The following is a 20026-nucleotide window of genomic DNA, read 5'->3' on the forward strand; positions in this document are numbered from 1 at the left end:
CCATGTGAAGTGTTTTTATATCCATGCAGTGAATGATAGCCCTAAAACTGGTATGACTTATAAAACACAGAAACTAAAGTTGTTAAACTTGTTATATGTTTTAGCCAAATATTCTTATATATTAAAATACTGAATAGATATAAAATACTGAATTATTTTTGTCTAGTGTGCATTTCTGTAGTACCATTAACCTGCCAGGGGGTCTACAGATGGAAATTAGCCTTGAGCTATATTTACATTTGACTGAATGTTCATTAATATGCATCGTTTCCCCTTATTTCGTCTAAATGAAAAAAAAAAAAAAACTCCTAACAATAAATGTAGAGCTACATAGTTCCCATCACATTAATAAACCAGAGTAGAAAATGCCTCTGAACTACAGACATTAACAGCAAAAATTACAGCAGCATCAAAACCCAGGACTGCAACTAACTGCCGTTTGAGGTCATATTTAATAAGTAAATTCTTCCCGCTGCCCCCATTTCCCTACACTCAATGAATGCGGCTTCTGGCTCTTTTTCATGGATCTGAAGCATTTTGCCCTCACTGTCACTTCTGTCTCACTCTTGTCAGAAACTGAGGAAGAGAAGCAGTAGTGACTTATTAGCAAATGGTGCTAACCAAAGAACACACAATATAAGTAGCAAAGCATTACTATATGTCAAAAACAGACCAAATATATTTCTGTGTAAAATGCGAGCTTAATATTTATTGTTCTTACTACACAGTGTCCTAATCACATTAACACGTTGACTAGCTGCCTGTCTTCTTATGATGCTACCTTCGAGCTACCACTGTTAGCGAAACACTTACCTTCATAATCGTGTATAAAGTTGGTGATATACAACTTAAAGCCTTTAATCCGCTTGCTTGCAGACGGCTCCGTATGCTTCTGGAAAATCCTGTGGACATCGTCCACGTTGATGCGAGGCAAGTCTTGAAGACAACGGGTAAAAAACACCATATTAACCGCTTTGGCAGCTGGCAACCGGAAGTAGTTGGGCTGGCTTATCGTGACCAGGAAGAGACTGCGCAGGTATTATTGCATAAAACCCATTGAAAGATGAAGACATGTTAACAGGCGGCCCGGAAGTTAGAATAGTTATTTCAAATTAAAAGCCTAGATTAACACGTAGCATCGTGCAAGCACATACTGTGTTGACTCATACAAAAAAATATGAATATGTTCGTTCGGGCAGACAGCTACCCCAGCTTAACCATAACTTTATAACTGAAGAGAAAAAGCACCAGTTGAGATAAAAACAACGAAACTCTATCCCCTGATGACAGGCTGGAGGATGTCTATCACATCCTCCAATCCTGTTAGATGAAACTGCAGGTCCACAAAGATGCTGTCTCTGCATTTTGGGCAATTAGGCGAAGTCATCACCCACTCTGCAGCGCAGGTGTCTCAGCCAATCAGACTGCGGCAGCAGGGTGCTACTGGCCATCAGGTCTGCAACTAAAATTTAAAGTGACAGATTACTTATCATTAGAAACAGAAGTCCCTGTCTAAATGGCATTTTCAAACATGTTATTGTTCTGTAAACTAGTAGGGCACCACTGAGCTATCTGATCACCCCATGTGCAACTTAACCTGCTGTCAGTTTCTTGGCCCAAGTTTTGACTGGGGGTTTGTTTTCATAGTTACTCAGGAGGCAGGTTACTGCAAAAAGCTGGTTGACACTGCCAGCAAAGGTTCAGGGGATGATGGTGTCAAATAATTTGTTCTCCTTATTGGCCCTTTCCACTTGTATCCTTAACCATGCAAAGTCCTGAGTGAACAGCACGTCATGTGATAGCTGTGAGTTTTTAGTGAGAAAAGGTGGTTTGTAAACGTTGAAGGGCACCAGGTCATCTATTCTAAAATTCTCCATAATGGCCATATCTTTTTCCAGAAGCGGGATAATGCCAGATTGCCTAAACAATTCTTTGTTACTAATAGAGCCAGAATCCAACGAAGAAGCAGGATTGATAGCACCATGTGGGGACACATTCCTTTCATGGCAGAGTGGGATTTGTACTGTAAAAATATCTCACTCTGTAAGAGAAAAGATGAAGGTATGTGACATTTCATCTCTGTAAAGTCAATAATTACTGGGGTGTCAGAGTACTGTCAAAACACGTTTGGCATTGTGGCTTTAATCATGTCAGGAGACATCCATATCCCAACTTCGCCAAGTGTACAAAGAATTGATCCAGGTTGTAATGATCCTGCTTACAGTGGACTGATGAACTTTGAAACAGTCACTGAGATCTTTCTCCTTCAGACCAAGAGACAGGTACACCAAGAACTGGAACTATTCAACAATTGTTGGAAGACATTGGTTCTGGTAAAGTGAAGAAGGGATAGTGGTCATTTAAAAGAAAATTTTAACTTTATTAAAATGAAAAACAGCGTTTTTAAGGGCTACTTGGCAGAAAGCTGTTTTAAAAGTTAAACCAAAAACTTGAATTATAAACTATTCCTACTGGTCAATGCAGTGGATCCGTGGCCTTGTCAGGAGCTGCTGCACTGGAGGCAGATGATGTGTACCAGCTCTTTGTTCAGTGTGATGCCAAAATGTCAGTAGATGATGGTAACTGGCAAACCTTAAAAGTGAAAAACATATTGAGCCCCATGATTTTGTGCACTGTACCTAAAGCTCCTGGTTCTGGTTTCACATCATAATCATGGCACTGAAGCAGCACTTCAGCATCCATGTCCTCCTGTACACCTCTATCTTCTGTCCATTTTGTCCTCTCCCAAACACTTGGTCTGTCTGCCCATGTTCTGTCAGTTTAGCATACGTTGTCAGATCGGCATACGTTCGACAGCTACATCTGTTAGACTAGCATACACTGTAAAACCAGCATACACTTAGTTTTCATCAGCTGTTGCCAGCAGCCTTTCATATTTAACATCATCTCCCATACAAGTGGTAACTACCTTAAAGAGCTTGTGCACCATCAAAATCAAGCCGTTGTGTTTTTGGTTATTACCAGGATTCCTGTGGGAAAGCCAGTTAATTTAAGTATTAACTTAATCAGGAGTTTCCTTTGGGATTAATAAAGTATTTTTCATTCATTTCATTCATTCATTCTAATGTAGTAAATTATTAAATGGACTTTTAAACGTTCATCAATACTGACATGACAAATAGTTTTATTCTATGGTGATATAAACATAGAAACAGGTCTTGATTACACCCTACTTTCACTTAGGCTCCATATCAGGCACTGTTGTGGAAACTGTGGCAACAGCTTCCTTTGTACATTGGAGTGGATGCTATATTGTTCAATCTTTGGCATTCCCTCATGGAATAAAGTCTTCAGTATGTGTAGCCTGCCAAAAGTCCAGTCCATGTCCCTCATGTATTCTGCCACCTTGTGGTCATTCAGTAACAGCAGCTGTGTAAGGAAATAGAATATTAGAAGTTTTCCTGCGCTGTACTGATGAAACAACTTTTCTAGACTCCATTTACATTTACTATTGAGAAAACTGCACAAAATGACCCACCCACTGGAAAAATCTGAATGAAAATGCTGATTTTCCGCTTTGGCAGATTAAGTTGTTCACCATGTTATATGACGGCTTGGCACAGATAAATTCCAGACGTTCAACGTAACTTAGCCAGCAAGGAATAATAGCTATGAACAGTTCACAGCACTGTGATCACTGTGAACAATCATTATAATCCTGGTTACTTGTTACCCACTAGGCTTTTATTTCCATCTATCTATCTATCTATCTATCTATCTATCTATCTATCTATCTATCTATCTATCTATCTATCTATCTATCTATCATTATCTTATTATTATTATTATTATTATTATTATTATTATTATTATTATTATTATTATTATTATTGTCATCATCTTGGGGTCGCTGTCTGCCCGAACGAACATATTCATATTGTTTTGTATGAGTCAAAACGCTTGCACGATGCTACGTGTTAATCTAGGCTTTTAATTTGAAAGAAATAGTCTAACTTCTGGGCCGCCTGTTAACATGTCTTCATCTTTCAATTCAGAAGGAAAAATAAAAAAAAAGGAATTACCAAAATCCAAAAACAGGGCGGATTTTAAATGTCATTTTAGATATTTGAAATGTTCATTTGTCCTAGTAAGAATGTTATATTTGAAATGTTCATTTGTCCTAGTAAGAATGTCATTTTAGATATCTGAAATGTTCATTTTAACTAGGAAGAATTGAATTACTGATATCTGAAATACATATCCCAGTAAGCTAATAAATGTAAAAACTGCTTGCCATAGAATGTCTTTAATCACAATTATCACTAGGAACACTGTAATTCTGAACAGGAAACAAGCAGTTCAGACGAGCAAGAAAATTATTCTAACTGGGAAGAATGCTTTAATGCTACCTAAAATAGAAATGTGGAGAGTCAGTTAGTCTTTTTTATGTCAAAATGGTGCCCCACCATTCTGTCTCAAGATAACTAAAATATGTTTGTAGGTATCTGTAACTGCATTATTCCTAGACATAATTATAATTATAGATAGCTGAAATGTAATTTTAACAAGTCATATTAGCAGTAGTTGACATCTGTCATGACATTTTTACTATTTAAAAAATATTGTAGATGTTTGAAATGATTTTATAGCTATCTGAAATGTGTTTTTCATTTCTGATACCCGAAATGAAAATTATGACTAGAAACAATTGGATTCTGGATATCAGAAACTCACGTTTTTCCTAGTAAGAATACTGTTACAGATATCCAGAATGATTATTTTAGGTAGGAGGAATGTCATTTAGGATAGCTGGAAGTAAAAACACAATACACATGAATGGGGAATGTGACGTCATTTTTACCTAGTAAGAATGTCATTTTAGATATCTGAAATGTTGATTTTGACTAGGAAGAATTGAAATACAGATATCTGAAATACATATCCCGTTTACCTAATAAATGTCAAAACGGCTTGCCATAAAAAAGAAGAATGATGAAAGGAGCAATGAAATTTCATAATTTCACAAGCATAATTGACTCATTTTTCTTTTTTATTTTATCCATTTTTCAAATTTCTCATACTTTTCCAAATAAAACATCCAAGATAAATATATTAATAGTCTTGGCACGGTTGGGGACGCCAGTGGCTTAGCAGGTAGAGCAGAGAACCAGAAATCAAAAGATTGGTGAGACAGGGTTCGATACCAGCTCCCGCCGTCGGCAGAGCAGGCGAACCAGTAGGCTACAAAATTGGATATATCTCCCTGCTCCCCCAGTCAGCTGCCGTTGTGTCCTTGGGCAAGACACTTCACCCCACTTGCCTCCAGTTGGCACCACTAGTGGATCAAAGCTTGTTGGGTTTTTTGCTTTCTTTTTTCCTACATATTTTTTTAATCCCCCAAAACTCATTAAATTACAGCTTAAAACGCTTCTGTCTGCCTGCTGTCCTCAACCCTCGCTAGCAACCTCACGGTAGGAGAACCACTTACTATGTTTCATCTTAGTGCTCACAAACATGCTGATGGAAAGAGTTTTATTAAAGTCCATCTGGACTTCATACTGGTGGAAGTTGACAGCAGTATGCAATTGTGTTTCAAGTAAATATGAGCTTTGAAGCCACCACCTTCCATAAAGCACATGACTTGTAGTCGTCTCCCATGTTGTTGACAGGTAGTGAAGATGTCAGTGTCCAGGTGAGCTCAGTTCCAGCCTCTCTGGTTCCCTACAGTCTGTCCTTTTCTGCCAGAGTGTCCTCTCCTCGTCCAGTCTTTAAAGTCGAGTCCAGTGGTTCCCTGGAGCCTCTTCAGTACCTCAACACTGATCAGACACAGGCCGTGGTAGGTAGAGTGGTGATGTGTCTGCTGTGTGTGGTTGTTCCATAGAAGATAAATAACTTCATGAACTGTGTATTTGTGCTTTTGAACGTCAGGTTAAGTTGGCTGCAGGACACAAGTTTGACAGAGATGTTGAGCTGCTGGTTTATTACAAAGATGCCCACCAGCCCACTGCTGTGGTGGAGGCAGGACAGGCCTCTGCAAAGCCTGGTGAGTGTAAGTTAGTCTAGTTATTGGGCCATGTCCACATGGAGATGAGTTTAGGTGAATCTGCTCAAGTTTTGAAAGCAGTGTTTTGGGAGCCTGAAAAGTGTAATCTTTAAAAGCAGGTTTCAAGGTGAATAAATATGAAAATAACAGCATTTTGTTTACCTGTTTACTACCCATACACATCTTTCCTAAAGTGACGTGGCCATAGTCCCAGTTGTCCCTGAACCCATATGCAGCACAAACCCTGCCAACAGCTTCAACAACGGCAGAATGCAGTGTTGTGTTTGTGCTGCAGAAGCTACTGAGTATGATATGGCTTTTACAGCAGACATTTCTTTTTGAAAAACTTTTTAAAAAAGAAGTCAGTACTTTTCTCCTGCAGATCTACCACAGCTCAAATGAATTTGAATCTTTAACTATTGTTGCATTCATTAAAATAGGTTTGAAAATGTAGATTTGCGGTGATTGTTTTTCCATTCCTCTCATGTTTCAGGTACTCTGATGGGTGATCCAGTGGGGATGGTGAGCCTGTACCCTGAGTTCCCCCAGTCTGTGATGTCCTCACTCGCCTCATGTGGGGAGTTTGTGTTCTCATTGGATGGATGGGGAAGTATGGACGATCCCATGAATAACAGCAAGCAGGAAGAAACTTGCATCAGCAGTGCAAGGGTATTCAACAAGTGTAAACTCAGTCATAGAAACACTCATATCTGTCTCAGCAAATTATCATGACTTTTTTTATGTAATAAAGCCACATGCAAGAAAACAGTCAGAATTGCGTGCATGATTAGATCACACAACAAGATCTAAATCAAGTTTGTGTGTAGTTTATTTTTGTTTTGCTTGATACCTCTCAAAACAGTCAAGAGTTACGAGTAGAGCATTTAACACTTTAGCTAGCTATACATGCTAGTTAGCTAGCATGACAGCTTTCTCTACTGCTGGGTAGTCTCTGTCATAGACATATGTAGACGGTGCATTGGTCCCGCTTCGTATGTCAGTGGCGCCGCCATATTGATCCTGGGAATTACTTAAAACAGTGAAAACGGACAATGTTTTATAATCTATAAATAATAACTTCCGGTACATGTTAGTCATACAGGAGCCTATAATGTTGTTATCCTAGCCTATAATCATTGATGAGGCTGCATGTGAGATCCTTCAGTTCCACTTTAGACATAATCTGACTGCATGTGAAAGATCCTGGAACCTTTTCAGTATTACAGGGTTTACTATAATATTTACTGTTGATGGTTTTCACTGGTGCATTCCTTAAAAACTTTTACTTAGTGCTTGTTAGTTTTTAGAGTACGATCTTTCAAAATACTGTAAAATCTACATTCTGTACCATTTTTATTCAACTGCATCATGATAAAATAGATCTACTTATGGATGCATGTAACTACAACCAGGCTAATTAAGCTTTACTATTTCATGAAGAGAAACCTTTTAAACTGCAGGAATATAATAGAAATGTCTTTTTTTTTGTTCTTGTTACCTTATTTTCTGTGAGTTCTTTAAAAAATCAACCAATAGTGTCAATCTTACTTTGTTACACCAGGTTGATCCACCATCCCCAGTGGAGGAGTGTGAGAGAGAGGAGGTGGAAGAACAGGAGAGAGAAAGCCGGGGCATAGACTACTTTGCTCGCCCTGAGCCGCCATGTTACAGGCATTCTTACCACCACCCACAGCAGAACACCAGCAGGGCAGTTGAGGAGGCTAAGCTGCCGTATTTATATATTTTTTCCAGTGTAAAGACATTTTATTTGCTCATTTTATTTCTTTTGAATACTTGTCTAACCATATACTGTACTTATTATTACTTATTATTTTTGTGTGTGTGTTCTTTTTTATCTGACCTGCGTGCTTCTGCTACTGCACATGTACTGTTGCAACAAAGCAATTTCCCCACTGAGGGACGAATAAAGGTTTCTTAAAGTTGTTGAAACAATCATGTTGGAGATGAGGACTCATATTGAAATGAATCTACATTGTGAAGCAACCCTTTCTTGCACTGAATTAGAAATATTTTACAAAAATATACTGAATTAAAGTTGCAAGCAGCGATGAAGGCCCTCGCACCTCTGCACCGCCCCATCAGCCGGCAACCTCCCTTCCCAAGCAAGCTCGCTCTGGCTGGCAGCTGTACACTCACTCGTCCCCATGTTTTCTGCCTTGGGTGGTCATTGTCTCCCTCTGACCATCATCTCATACATCAATGGGCCCAATAATGACATCAGAATTGTTCATGACCATGTTCTGACCAATTGTGTGAAATAAATACAAACAAAAGCATGGTTTTAACATCCGCAGATATCAACATGGCCACTAGGTGATGCTATAGTGTTTTTTCATGTACTAATATGTTCAGGTTGGGATTTTATTGAAAACTGCCAAATATCACATCCTTTGCTCAACCAAGTCCAGAGTTATTGCCACTTCCTGTTTGATGGCGAGGGACTGAAACCTCACAGGCAGCCATTTTAATCATGATTGTCTAAGCAGATTGTAATATTTTCAATGAAGATATTAGGCAAGGCAAGGCAGTTTATTTGTATAGCACATTTAATGTACAGGACAATTCAAAGTGCTTTACATAAAACAAAGACATTAAAGATATTTAGAATAGTAAAAAAATGAGTTTGAGAAGGTTTTTAAGGTTTTCAATGGTAAAAAATGTGGTACTTCCTGTTTCCAGGGGGCGGGGCTATGGCGTTGACAACATCTGGACATGTAGATGTGGTCAGCATGGAAATGATAACATATGTGGCCATTTTGGTTAAGATAGGTTGTTTTATATGTCTATATTTTATATGCCTATAGGCCTAATGGACAATTTTGTACAGCCTGGCATGGTAAATCATATGGTAAATTTTAACGCATGTCGGTCCACGTAGGGGGTGGGGCTGGTTGATTGAAATATTGTAGGGGGCGCTATGGAGCCACTATATCACTATTCCAGCATATGTCAATTTGGCTCAGTTCCACGTCTGACTATGATCCTTCCTGCCAAGTTTGGTGGAGATCGATGGTACAATGGGTGAGTTACAAGTACTTCCTGTTTGATAGCGTCGGACCAATATTCGCCATGGTTACGTTTGGCGAAGGCAATTGAGATTTTTAATGTGGTATCATGAAAGGGTTTGACCTGTTGTAAAGCACTTTCAAGTGTCTGGAGTTCATGCCTGAGGAGAAGGACCCTGGCAATTGCAAAAAAGCACTTCCTGTTGAAAGTGGGCGGGGCTTAGGGCTAGACCGGAAGTGGTCATATGGGTGTGTTCGGGACCGGACCATGACTAAACCTGTGAGTTTGGTGGTGATTGGGTGAAAATTCTGGAACTTATAATGATTTATGATGTCATGGCATTTTATCGAAGTTCGCCATGGCGCCACAATCTTGCCTTACAGCGTAGAGCAATAGTTTTCACTGGATATAATCACCAACTTGTTTTCAGGTGTCTGACCCAGTTTGACCCCGGTTGTTTTCAAAACGTCTGAGAAGTGGGTCTTGGAGTAAAAAACATGACTTCCTGTCGCCAGGGGGCGTGGCCTATTCGTAATCTAATAATGACCAACTAGTTGTCTTGAAGATGCGACTAGCATCATACATGGCCATTTTGGTTCAGATATGTTGATTTATGTGAGAGTTATATCAATTTTGTCTTTCATGGCGATACATCAAACTTTGAGGCCACACCCCCTCTACGCCCTTACTCGTTTGAGAAAGTTTTTGATAACTTTTTATCACATATGTTTTCTGAAGATTCTGGGCCATTTTGGTGTCGATAATTGCTGTGTCCCAATTCAGGGTCTGCACACTTCGAAGTGTGCTTAAAGTTCGTGAAATGGGACAGCCTACCTAGTCTAGAAGAATTTCCCATAGCAACACACTTCGAAGTGCGGATTCGTCGGCCACATACGTCATTGCGGTGCGCGAAGTACTGTCCCAATTCACAGAATTTGAAGGACCCTCCGAATCCACCCTTCGAATCCGCACTTCGTTTGGCCTCAAACGAAGGCTGCTGGTGATGCATCTTTCACGGCCTCTTTTCTCCCACAATTCATTGCGCACAGGACGGTGGCGAATCAGCAACCTCAGAAGAGTCGTATTAAGTATAAATAAAGTTTTATTTAAAAAAAAGTATGTTTTTTTAACTACACTTTAGTATATACGTTACAAAATCAAGTACATTTAAACCATGTTTGTTAAATGGTGACATTAAAATTCGGTAATATTTGATATTCAGTGACTTTTAAGGGGTTAATGAACTGTGTACCGGCTGGAAAACAACAGAGCTTCAAACCATTTTTTTTTTTTTTTTTTACTGTCGGTGTTGCCGCTCCGTGTTCAGTGTCTACGAGTAATTTCTGAGGTTTAAGTGATTCAACGTCCTGTGTTGGGTATGGGATGAGAACACTGCCATAATCTGAAACTGAAAGAAAACGTTTTGAAACTTTGAAAGTCAATCTTTGAAAATTTAAGACCTGAAATAAAGTTTTGCAAGTCTGAAAATAAGTTTTGAAACCTTGAAAAGTATTTTGAAAGTCTGAAAAAAAAGTTTGAATCTCTGCAAGCATAATTTTATACTTGAATTTTTATTTTTCATAAGTGCAACATGCATATTACAGAGTTTCAGCCTCACATTTTCAGAGATTCAAACCTCTTGTTGCAACCTTACAGTTTTCAAGTCTACATTTTCAGAGTTTCAAATATGGCATTGTTCTCCCACCACATTAGTTTGTAAAAAACTTTTGAAACCTTGTAATATGAGATCTGAAAACTGCTGTGTGCATCTCCGCAAAAAAGCTTTGAAACCTTGAAACCTGAGTTTTGAAATGTTAAAATCTTCTCCAAACATCATTTTGTAAGGATTAAATTTTACTTTGAAATCTGGGCGGATGAACTTTTCGGAGTTTCGCCTGCACCGCTGCGAGTTGCGATGAGGTGATTTTTGGCAGTGTTCTCTCGCTGCTTTGATTTGAAACTCTGAAACGCACACTCTAAAAACTAGAAAAAAAAAAAAAAAAAAAAAAAACGGATCGGGGGGAGGGACACTCGCCTCTTCTAACTAATCGTTTCCCTTGTGAAGTATTAGTCCAATCACATGAAAGAATGCACGGTTCTTGTCACCGTTGCCGGGCGCTGAGACGAAGCTCAAATCGTGGCAGTGGCAACTACTGGTTGTGGCCGCGACTTGTCCCGGACTGCCAGAGCCTGCCGAAGTGGATGGCCCGACTCTCCACAGCCTAACGTTTATAACCGTAAACAAATGTCTTTAGGCACAGAAATGTTGGTGGATGTAAGCTGCTTCAACCGTGCTGCGGCAGCTCTTTGGAGCACCAGGGAACAGGGGAAGTGCCTGCAACCTGCACCAGGCATGAACCAGATGGTAAGTATAATGAGAGGATTAATGTGATTTTATGTACAGCCACGACTTGTATTTGGATTGTAAACGTATATAGTCCTTGTTGCATAAAAGTTATTAATACCCTACTGTTAGACCATGCTGTATGTCAGTTGTTCGAACGACACTAACAAAAACTAAACAAAAATATTTTCGTCAACTCACATTTTTCACCGGACGAAAACTAGACTAGACTTGTATAAAACACCCATTAATGAACAATAACTGGGACTAAATCAGAATGCATTTTCGTGAATTAATAAAAACGAAACGAAAATGTAGTTCACTAAATAAAAACTGGAATAAAATGTATGGAAATTTTAGTTAACGAACAAAGACGAGACGAAAATTATATTATTATATCATATGACTTTGTCAAATCCTGTCTCCTCCGCCTCCTCCTCGGGTCTTTGGCCACTCACACACGCCCCTCTTCAAACATGCAGCAGGCACATTTACACACATGGGCCAGTCAGGAGGTGGAGTCACGGTAAAAAGTTAAAAATAAAACATTAATTGCTTTGCACGGAGCTACAGAGAAAGAGAAGACGTGATATATGCACCAATTCTCGCTAGATTGAAGAAAAAAAAGGCACAAGTTAGCAGGAAAAACACAAACATGAAGCGACACATCGCAGTTCAGCACAAAGACATCGTGGTAAGTTAACAAAACGTTTGGTGGTGGTTGTTTAATGTAACATTAAACCAACGGCTGTCATTTTCCAACAAGAACATTAAACCGACCACAAACCGCTGGCTAACTTACTAGCTGCGTAGCTTGTAGCGATAGTAGCCACTTGTTGGTAGAATTATGTGTGAAGTTGAATTTATGCTAACTTAGACACGTTATACTGGTCAGGTAACTATGTTTTCAGTTGGACTGCAAGTTTAATTAAAGCAGACTAGATTAGAAGTATGAGCTAATTTAGGAGCTGCAAGCGAACTATAGTGAACACAAAACACTTCAGAGCTACACATGGATGCAAACTAAAACGTACTAAAACAAATCATCTAGATAAAATAATATGCCACACTTCAAAACAACTTTAACCTGCATTTTCATACATGAAATTGTCTAAATGTGGTATTAAAAAAAAAGTTAAATTGTGTTTTGAATGTCTGGGGTCGCAAGTTTTCTGATATCAAAATGGGGTTCCAAGCTAAAAAAAAACAAAATGTTGTTCTGTTTGTCTTCAGGTTACCATCACAAGGACATTTGATTTGAATTGGCATCAATATTAATATAAATAAATGCATGTAAACATAAAAATGCCTGTAATAATTTCTACATAAAATAGGATTGTTATATTTTAAGTATGAGTTTTAAATGTTAAATGTAGTTTAACAATGTTAAACTACATTTAACAATGTTCTACTAACTACTAACAATGTTCAGTATTATCTGCTGACAAAATTAAAAGGGTAAAATGTTTGTCCTGACAAACTAGACTAAAATTGACAGTTTTTGTTGACTAAGACTAGACAAATAAAGTTATGTTTTCTTGGACTAAAAGACTAAAATGCTCAACTTATAGTCGACTAAAACTTGACTAAATAAAAATGAGATGAGGTTGATTAAATGTGATAAAAACTAATAAGCGCGATTGAAACTGGACTAAAACTGAGACAAAATTTTAAAATGGCTGATAAAATTAACACTAGCCACGATGGTGCTTACAGTTGTTCAGACAATATAAAACTTTATACACAACTAAACATTAGTCAAATACAGGATTTGCAAAGAAATCTGGAGAAAGGCTGCGTTCTTTCCAACAGACTTTATCTTTGGAAACATGCAGGATTGGATCCGACCCTTCGGAAACATTACAGAGAAAATTATATATTTTTTGTTTTTGCATTATTTAGTGATGTATGTAGTATGCTTTGTTGTTTTGGGCAGAAAGAAGTGACATAATGACATTTCCTATTGACATATTACAAATATATAGAGGACTAAGAGGGAAAAAAAAGGTAGATGGAAAAACATGCTCTTTCAGGTACATGTATGCCAGTGAGATTGCTGTTATATTACCAATCTCCTCTATCAACATACACTGATTTTATTTGTCTTTGCTTGACTTAGCAGCATCCAGCGACTGGACAAAACGCCGTCATTGCCTGCTTCTGTTGCATGTGAAGCAGCAATCCATCACAGAGCTCATTCTGCCTGAGGTGAGCTACTGAAGATATGCACCAACATTAATATATAGAATCCAACTGACTGTAAATATGAGCATTTTAAAATATTAACACTGTTGTTTTATTATAGCTATTGTTCTTTATGTGTTTTTAGGTTATGATTCTGTGGTTGAAAAAAAGGCCACATTTCAGGTGTGAAGCAGAATGTGTGCTCCTGAAAAGTGCATCCAAGGACAGTGAAAGGTACAGGACAGTGATTTTGTTGTAGCTATGGTCTCCTTCACACCCATATGTTGCTCAATGTGAGTATTAATCTTTTTATTCATTGATTTTTTGCAGCCCTGCAGATAAGACTCCAGTTGAAGACACAGAAACTGAACAGGTGAGACATTTTTAACCTCCATACCTTGACGGATGCTGCTCAATAAATATTTTAACTGATGCCCAAACTCAATTTTATAGGTAAACTACTTTCAGGTGTTTCATATAGAAAAAAAAACACAAGATATGTAGGAATGTCATTTAGGTCACCTGGTTGAGCAGCTGCACCTTGTAAAGGTGCTAATGTGGCCAAGGTTCAAATCCCATTCTAGGACACCTTGTTGTACGTCATCCTCTCACACTGACCAACTTTCCTCTCTACCTACCTGCCTACCTACCTCTCTACCTACCTACCTACTGTATATTAAAGGTCACAAAGATATTAAATATGAAATGTTGAAAAATCCATCTTTGTCCATCTTAAAGGTCCCATATTATACACTTTATTCCCAATCTGAGACCATTCATTAATATCTAAATGAAATATTTCCGCCATGGTATGGACAAATCGACCCTCAGTTTGAGTGCAGCGGCTTCTCTTCACCTCCCTCTTTTTAGCAGCTTCAGAAATGTGCCGTTTATGGTGGGCGGAACCCTGGTGGAGCAGCTCAGCTGTTGGCTCCGCCCATCGCATCGCCCGTCATGAGGTGATTGACAGGTTAATATATTTTCAAGCTATCAGACTAATAAGGCCGAAACGATAAAATAACTGCCAGCTCTTACCTCTCCAGCTGTGTCACGGACAGTTGGTATTGAACCTGGCTTCAGCTTCAAACGGTTGGCGAAGCCTGCTTTCCATGCCCCCATGTTGTGGAAACAGTCCTCTTTGAAATGCTGGCCACAGACATGCAAAACCTTTGGAAGTTTTCCGGGTACATTTCCTCCAAAAATAAAATTAATCCACTCAGTCCTCGTGGGTTCAGTGGATGGAAGTAAAAAAACGTTTTCGTGTTCATTTATGCAGCCACAAACAGAACAGTGCTTCTGTCGCTTAGCCATGTCCGCTAACGAGGGTTGCCGAAGAGGGAAAAACACTGGGCGCTAGGTGATTTTTAGAGGGCGGGCTTTGAGAGCCTGTAGACGGGTCCATCGCTCTGTGGGGAGTGGTTATTGTCCCTTATGACATCATAACGTACACTCTTTCAAACAAGCTCATTTCAGCGCTTACTTCCCTAGAGGTGGAGCAGGGGGGAGAGAGAGCGCCTGAAAGAGTTTCACACTTACGGGTCTCCTACACATGCGGGGGGACCAGTATGACTGTTCCAAAACCATTAAAAAGTGAATTTTGCATAATATGGGACCTTTAATCAATATGAAAACTAACTTAAAAATTATTTGTGCCCTTTCGCAGGAAAGCATTTTACTACGTGACATCATGGCTGCAGCTGATTGGTGCCAAACTATAACCTTCAGTGGAAGTTGTGTTTCCAGCTGTCTTAATGAGCAAAGATGAACAAAATGAGACACGAAGGCTTTGCAAAGTTGGGATGAGGAACTTGATGAGAGTTCTCCAGCAGATCTCTGAACTTTTATTTTTGAAAGAAAGCAGGACTATGAGATGTTCTGCATTGAAATCATTGCTAAAAAAAAACTACAAAGTTTTTGCCAGATTTGAAGATGATTAAGATTGTTCAATGATCATAATAAAACACAGCATCTGGCAAACTGGCCAACTCCAGTGGAGATTATCTACAGACTCTGTCCTTTTTCTTTACAAAAATGTTATTAAAGACAGCACTCCTGCTAAATGCTGTATCATCTGTCTTTTATTTGTCCAGAATTTCAATAAAGGAGGCCACAGTCAACAAATCAACTTTTAGTTAAACTGCAACATACAAAGACACAAAACATTAAACATTTTAGTTTGTAAAGCACAAGTGTTAAAACTAATAAAAAAAACTAACAGGTTAAGTGTTTTCTTTAAATAAAATGTTTGTTATGAATTAACTACAGGTTACATTTTTTAACTTTAGCTGGGACAATTACAACCACACAGAACAAACTATCAGAAAGGGTTTGGACACCCCAAAACAATGTATTATGACTTCAGCTGTACCGATACAAGGACATGCTTGTGGGTGCAGTATCTGTTGCAGCAGCTGTAAGCAAAGGCAGACCTGGTGCCAAGCAGCACTCTTGTGGGGTCGTGGCAGGCAGCTGCAACTGGTTGGCAAACTGTGATGGGCTGGGGGAATAAAAATGTTAATTTCATTCAGCGTAGTACAGAAGAGATTTGAGTAGCTAAAACTACAGCATAGTTTATATGATTGGGAGCAAGAAAACCCAAAACAAAAGAAAAAATGAGAGAACTAATTAAATGTTAAGTGATTAATTATTACACTAGCAATAATTGGATGATAAAAGTATTCTTTATTTAATCTTATCAACACCAGCTTCCACAAACAAAATCAGCTGTATGCTGGCTGTGCAGCTCATGGCAACAATAGCAGCTGTTTCAGATTATATTTTATATTATTTTCCATGAAGTTTCCGATTCTTCTTAGATTAAAAGAATGCAATTAATTTGTCAACACTGCGTGTTTATTAACTCACTTTGTCAAATTCTCCAAATACTGTGCTTGATCCATTCCGTTTCTTTCAGTAATAACCGTACTCCGAATATGATATTATATTGGCACAAGTTTGATGTTCGTGAGGTGCGCGTACACGTGACTTGGAAGTCATGGTGCTCTCACGAAAATAAGGCTCCTCAAACTGTTTGTAAGTGACCACTGACATACAGCATGGTGTCTTTATTAGTGGGGTTTTATTCTCGTATTCTGTACATAAAATCACATTAATCCTCTCATTATACTTTTTAATTATTAACTATTTTTATTTTAAAATTAACTAAGGTTGCAACAAGAGGTTTGAATCTCTGAAAATGTGAGGCTGAAACTCTGTAATATGCATGTTGCACTTATGAAAAATAAAAATTCAAGTACAAAATTATGCTTGCAGAGATTCAAACTTTTTTTTCAGACTTTCAAAATACTTTTCAAGGTTTCAAAACTTATTTTCAGACTTGCAAAACTTTATTTCAGGTCTTAAATTTTCAAACACTGACTTTCAAAGTTTCAAAACGTTTTCTTTCAGTTTCAGATTATGGCAGTGTTCTCATCCCATACCCAACACAGGACGTTGAATCACTTAAACCTCAGAAATTACTCGTAGACGCTGAACACGGAGCGGCAACACTGACAGTAAAAAAAAAAAAAAAAAAAAAACGGTTTGAGGCTCTGTTGTTTTCCAGCCGGTACACACTTCATTAACCCCTTAAAAGTCACTGAATATCAAATATTACCGAATTTTAATGTCACCATTTAACAAACATGGTTTAAATGTACTTGATTTTGTAACGTATATACTAAAGTGTAGTTAAAAAAACGTACTTTTTTTAAATAAAACTTTATTTAAACTTAATACGACTCTTCTGAGGTTGCTGATTCGCCACCGTCCTGTGCGCAATGAATTGTGGGAGAAAAGAGGCTGTGAAAGATGCATCACCAGCAGCCTTCGTTTGAGGCCAAACGAAGTGTGGATTCGAAGGGTGGATTCGGAGGGTCCTTCAAATTCTGTGAATTGGGACAGTACTTCGCGCACCGCGATGACGTATGTGGCCGACGAATCCGCACTTCGAAGTGTGCAGACCCTGAATTGAGACACACCTAATATCTCTAGGAGGAGTTTGTTCAAATGCGAGGTCAGTAAAATGCCAAAATGGTGATTTGACCCAAAATGGCCGACTTCCTGTTTTTTTTAGAGCAGTACTGCAAGAGGATTTTTTGTTTGCCCCACCACTTAGAACATGTGTAGCGAATTTCAATTTTGATGACATGTAGTGGCGGGGCACCATAAATAGGTGGCGCTCTCGTTCAATTTTGCCCGAACAGTCCCGAGAACCCCACCATATGCATTCCTTTGGGGGGGGAGGCAAAATTTGGTAAGTTTTCGAGCATGGCCAGTACCCCAAAAATGCGTTTGAGTTCAGAGAAGAATAATAAGAAGAAAAAACTCTTGCATTACAATAGGCCTTCGCACCGCCTTCGGTGCTCGGGCCTAATTACAAGGTTTTACAGAACATTGTACTCTTGTAAACATAAAATGTAAGGTAATAATTACATGATTTTAATAATAATAGGTCATGATCTAAAGTGGACCGGTCTGAGGTATTAAACTCCAGGGCTGAAACGAGTCCCGCTCCGGCCCTGCTGTCGCCTGCAGGAAGGTTCCTACTTATACAGACAAAAAACTGTACAATGCTGCCACCTGGCGGCCAAACAAAACATATACACTTTCTTTAAAAGGGCTCCTACAGACATCATCAATGCAGGACGCCGAAACAAAACTATGGATTTTTCAGATTAGTTTACTTTGGGACCCACTTTCAAAAATGTGTGTTTGCAAAATGATGCTGCTATGAGTCAAATGTCCAAACAATGAAAGTTTTTATAGCGACACTTAAACTCACCCCAATGTGGACATGGTCTACGTCGTTTCTGCTCCTTCCCTTTCTGTTACTGCTGAAACTTTGTTTTCAGTTTCAGTCCTTGACATTGTAAATGAAGTTTAATCAATTAGAGAGCCAGTGTTCGAGCAGTTATCTTATTTAACTTTTACTTATTTTTCTGTCCCTTTCTTTGGCCTTTAGCTATTTGCAGAAAATATTTTCAAAATTGATTTTAGTTTAAATAGTAAGCTGCTAGGCCAATTTCCACCAAAACCATTTCTACAAACTTTCTTCGGCTGTACTGAACCACAGATTAGTTGAGAATAAATTTACAATTATTGTAAAACTTCTTCAATTGAAGCGGAGCGAACACATCCAGCTTCGGGAAAGAAGGGACAAAAATTTGACCACGTCTGCATTATCTGAGAGAGCAATAATACCATCCCCCCCAATGAGCTGCCACCAACCCCAGAAGACCCACTCATACCAGCACACACATACACATAAACCTCTCAGGCTCACCCCGCCCCACCACCTCCCCCTACCATCCCACACACCCCCTCAATCCCCTTCAAACTATTAAATGATATAAAGGATTATCATTTAATGCAGGATTTTGTTTTTTTCCAGGAATTGTTTGATTTTTCTGCTGCCTAGCTGTGTGTGGTACGAAGATTAGATTGATAAAAATGTGTCAGTGGTTATTTAAGTTTACTGTGACTGAATAACATAACTGTATGTGGGATTTATGTGTAAATAATAGACTCACCTGTCAAGTGGTTGGAGTCTAGGGAAGCTATTTTATTACCAGGGCTCAAGGTTATATAAGGCTGGCCCTCTGTCTGTGTTGGGGGGGCAGGTTAATGTAGCAGGGCGCATGGGACATGAAGTTTGGTTTGTTAGATTTCAGTTATGTTAGTTGGTAAAAGTTAACCATGAAGTTACATTATCTTTCTTTGCATTTTCCCGTGTATATTTAGCTTAGTATCTTTTAGCAACTCTGCTCACATTTTTATAGAAATCTATAAAAGTGTTATTTATTAATTCTTTTGTTTTGTTTTTATTTAATTTGTTTTTTAAACAATAAAATAAATAAAAGTGTTATTTATTAATTGTTTTGTTTTTGTTTCATTTGTTTTTTAAACAATAAAATAAATAAAGTGTTATTTATTAATTGTTTTGTTTTGTTTTGTTTCATTTGTTTTTTAAACAATAAAATAAATAAAAGTGTTATTTATTAATTCTTTTGTTTTGTTTTTGTTTCATTTGTTTTTTAAACAATAAAATAAATAAAGTGTTATTTATTAATTGTTTTGTTTTGTTTTTGTTTCATTTGTTTTTTAAACAATAAAATAAATAAAGTGTTATTTATTAATTGTTTTGTTTTGTTTTTATTTCATTTGTTTTTTAAACAATAAAATAAATAAAAGTGTTATTTGTCTTTTCAGGGTCGTGGCTGATCTTCTGGATCTTTGACAGACTAGATGATTGTTTTCTCCTTGTTTGTTTTAACTGATCAGCCAGGAACCTTCCAGATTTGGTGCCATGCTCAAAGTTCTCCAAGCGAAGTCTTTATAATTGTGTTTATTTTAATCTATTATTTTGTTAAGTTCAAGTTTAGCTTTCTTTATATGGTTCAGTGTGTGTTCTTCTAGGGAGACATGGTAAACTCCTCTAAGGAGTTCTAACTCTGAAATCCTAAAAA

At 38.1% G+C, this 20026-nt stretch overlaps 1 protein-coding gene across 1 annotated transcript; it reads left to right on the top strand.

Moving 5' to 3' along the window:
- The first annotated feature begins 886 nt into the window (after window positions 1-886).
- LOC121630866 (von Willebrand factor A domain-containing protein 5A-like) lies at window positions 887-6736 on the top strand. Its single transcript, XM_041971380.1, has 4 exons — window positions 887-950; window positions 5631-5797; window positions 5890-6004; window positions 6498-6736. Exons 1-4 carry the CDS (start codon window positions 887-889, stop codon window positions 6734-6736), a joined length of 585 nt encoding a protein of 194 aa, XP_041827314.1.
- Window positions 6737-20026: the final 13290 nt, after the last annotated feature.

Source organism: Melanotaenia boesemani, chromosome 20 (assembly GCF_017639745.1).
Source record: "Melanotaenia boesemani isolate fMelBoe1 chromosome 20, fMelBoe1.pri, whole genome shotgun sequence".
In the NCBI taxonomy this organism is placed as follows: Eukaryota; Metazoa; Chordata; class Actinopteri; order Atheriniformes; family Melanotaeniidae; genus Melanotaenia; species Melanotaenia boesemani.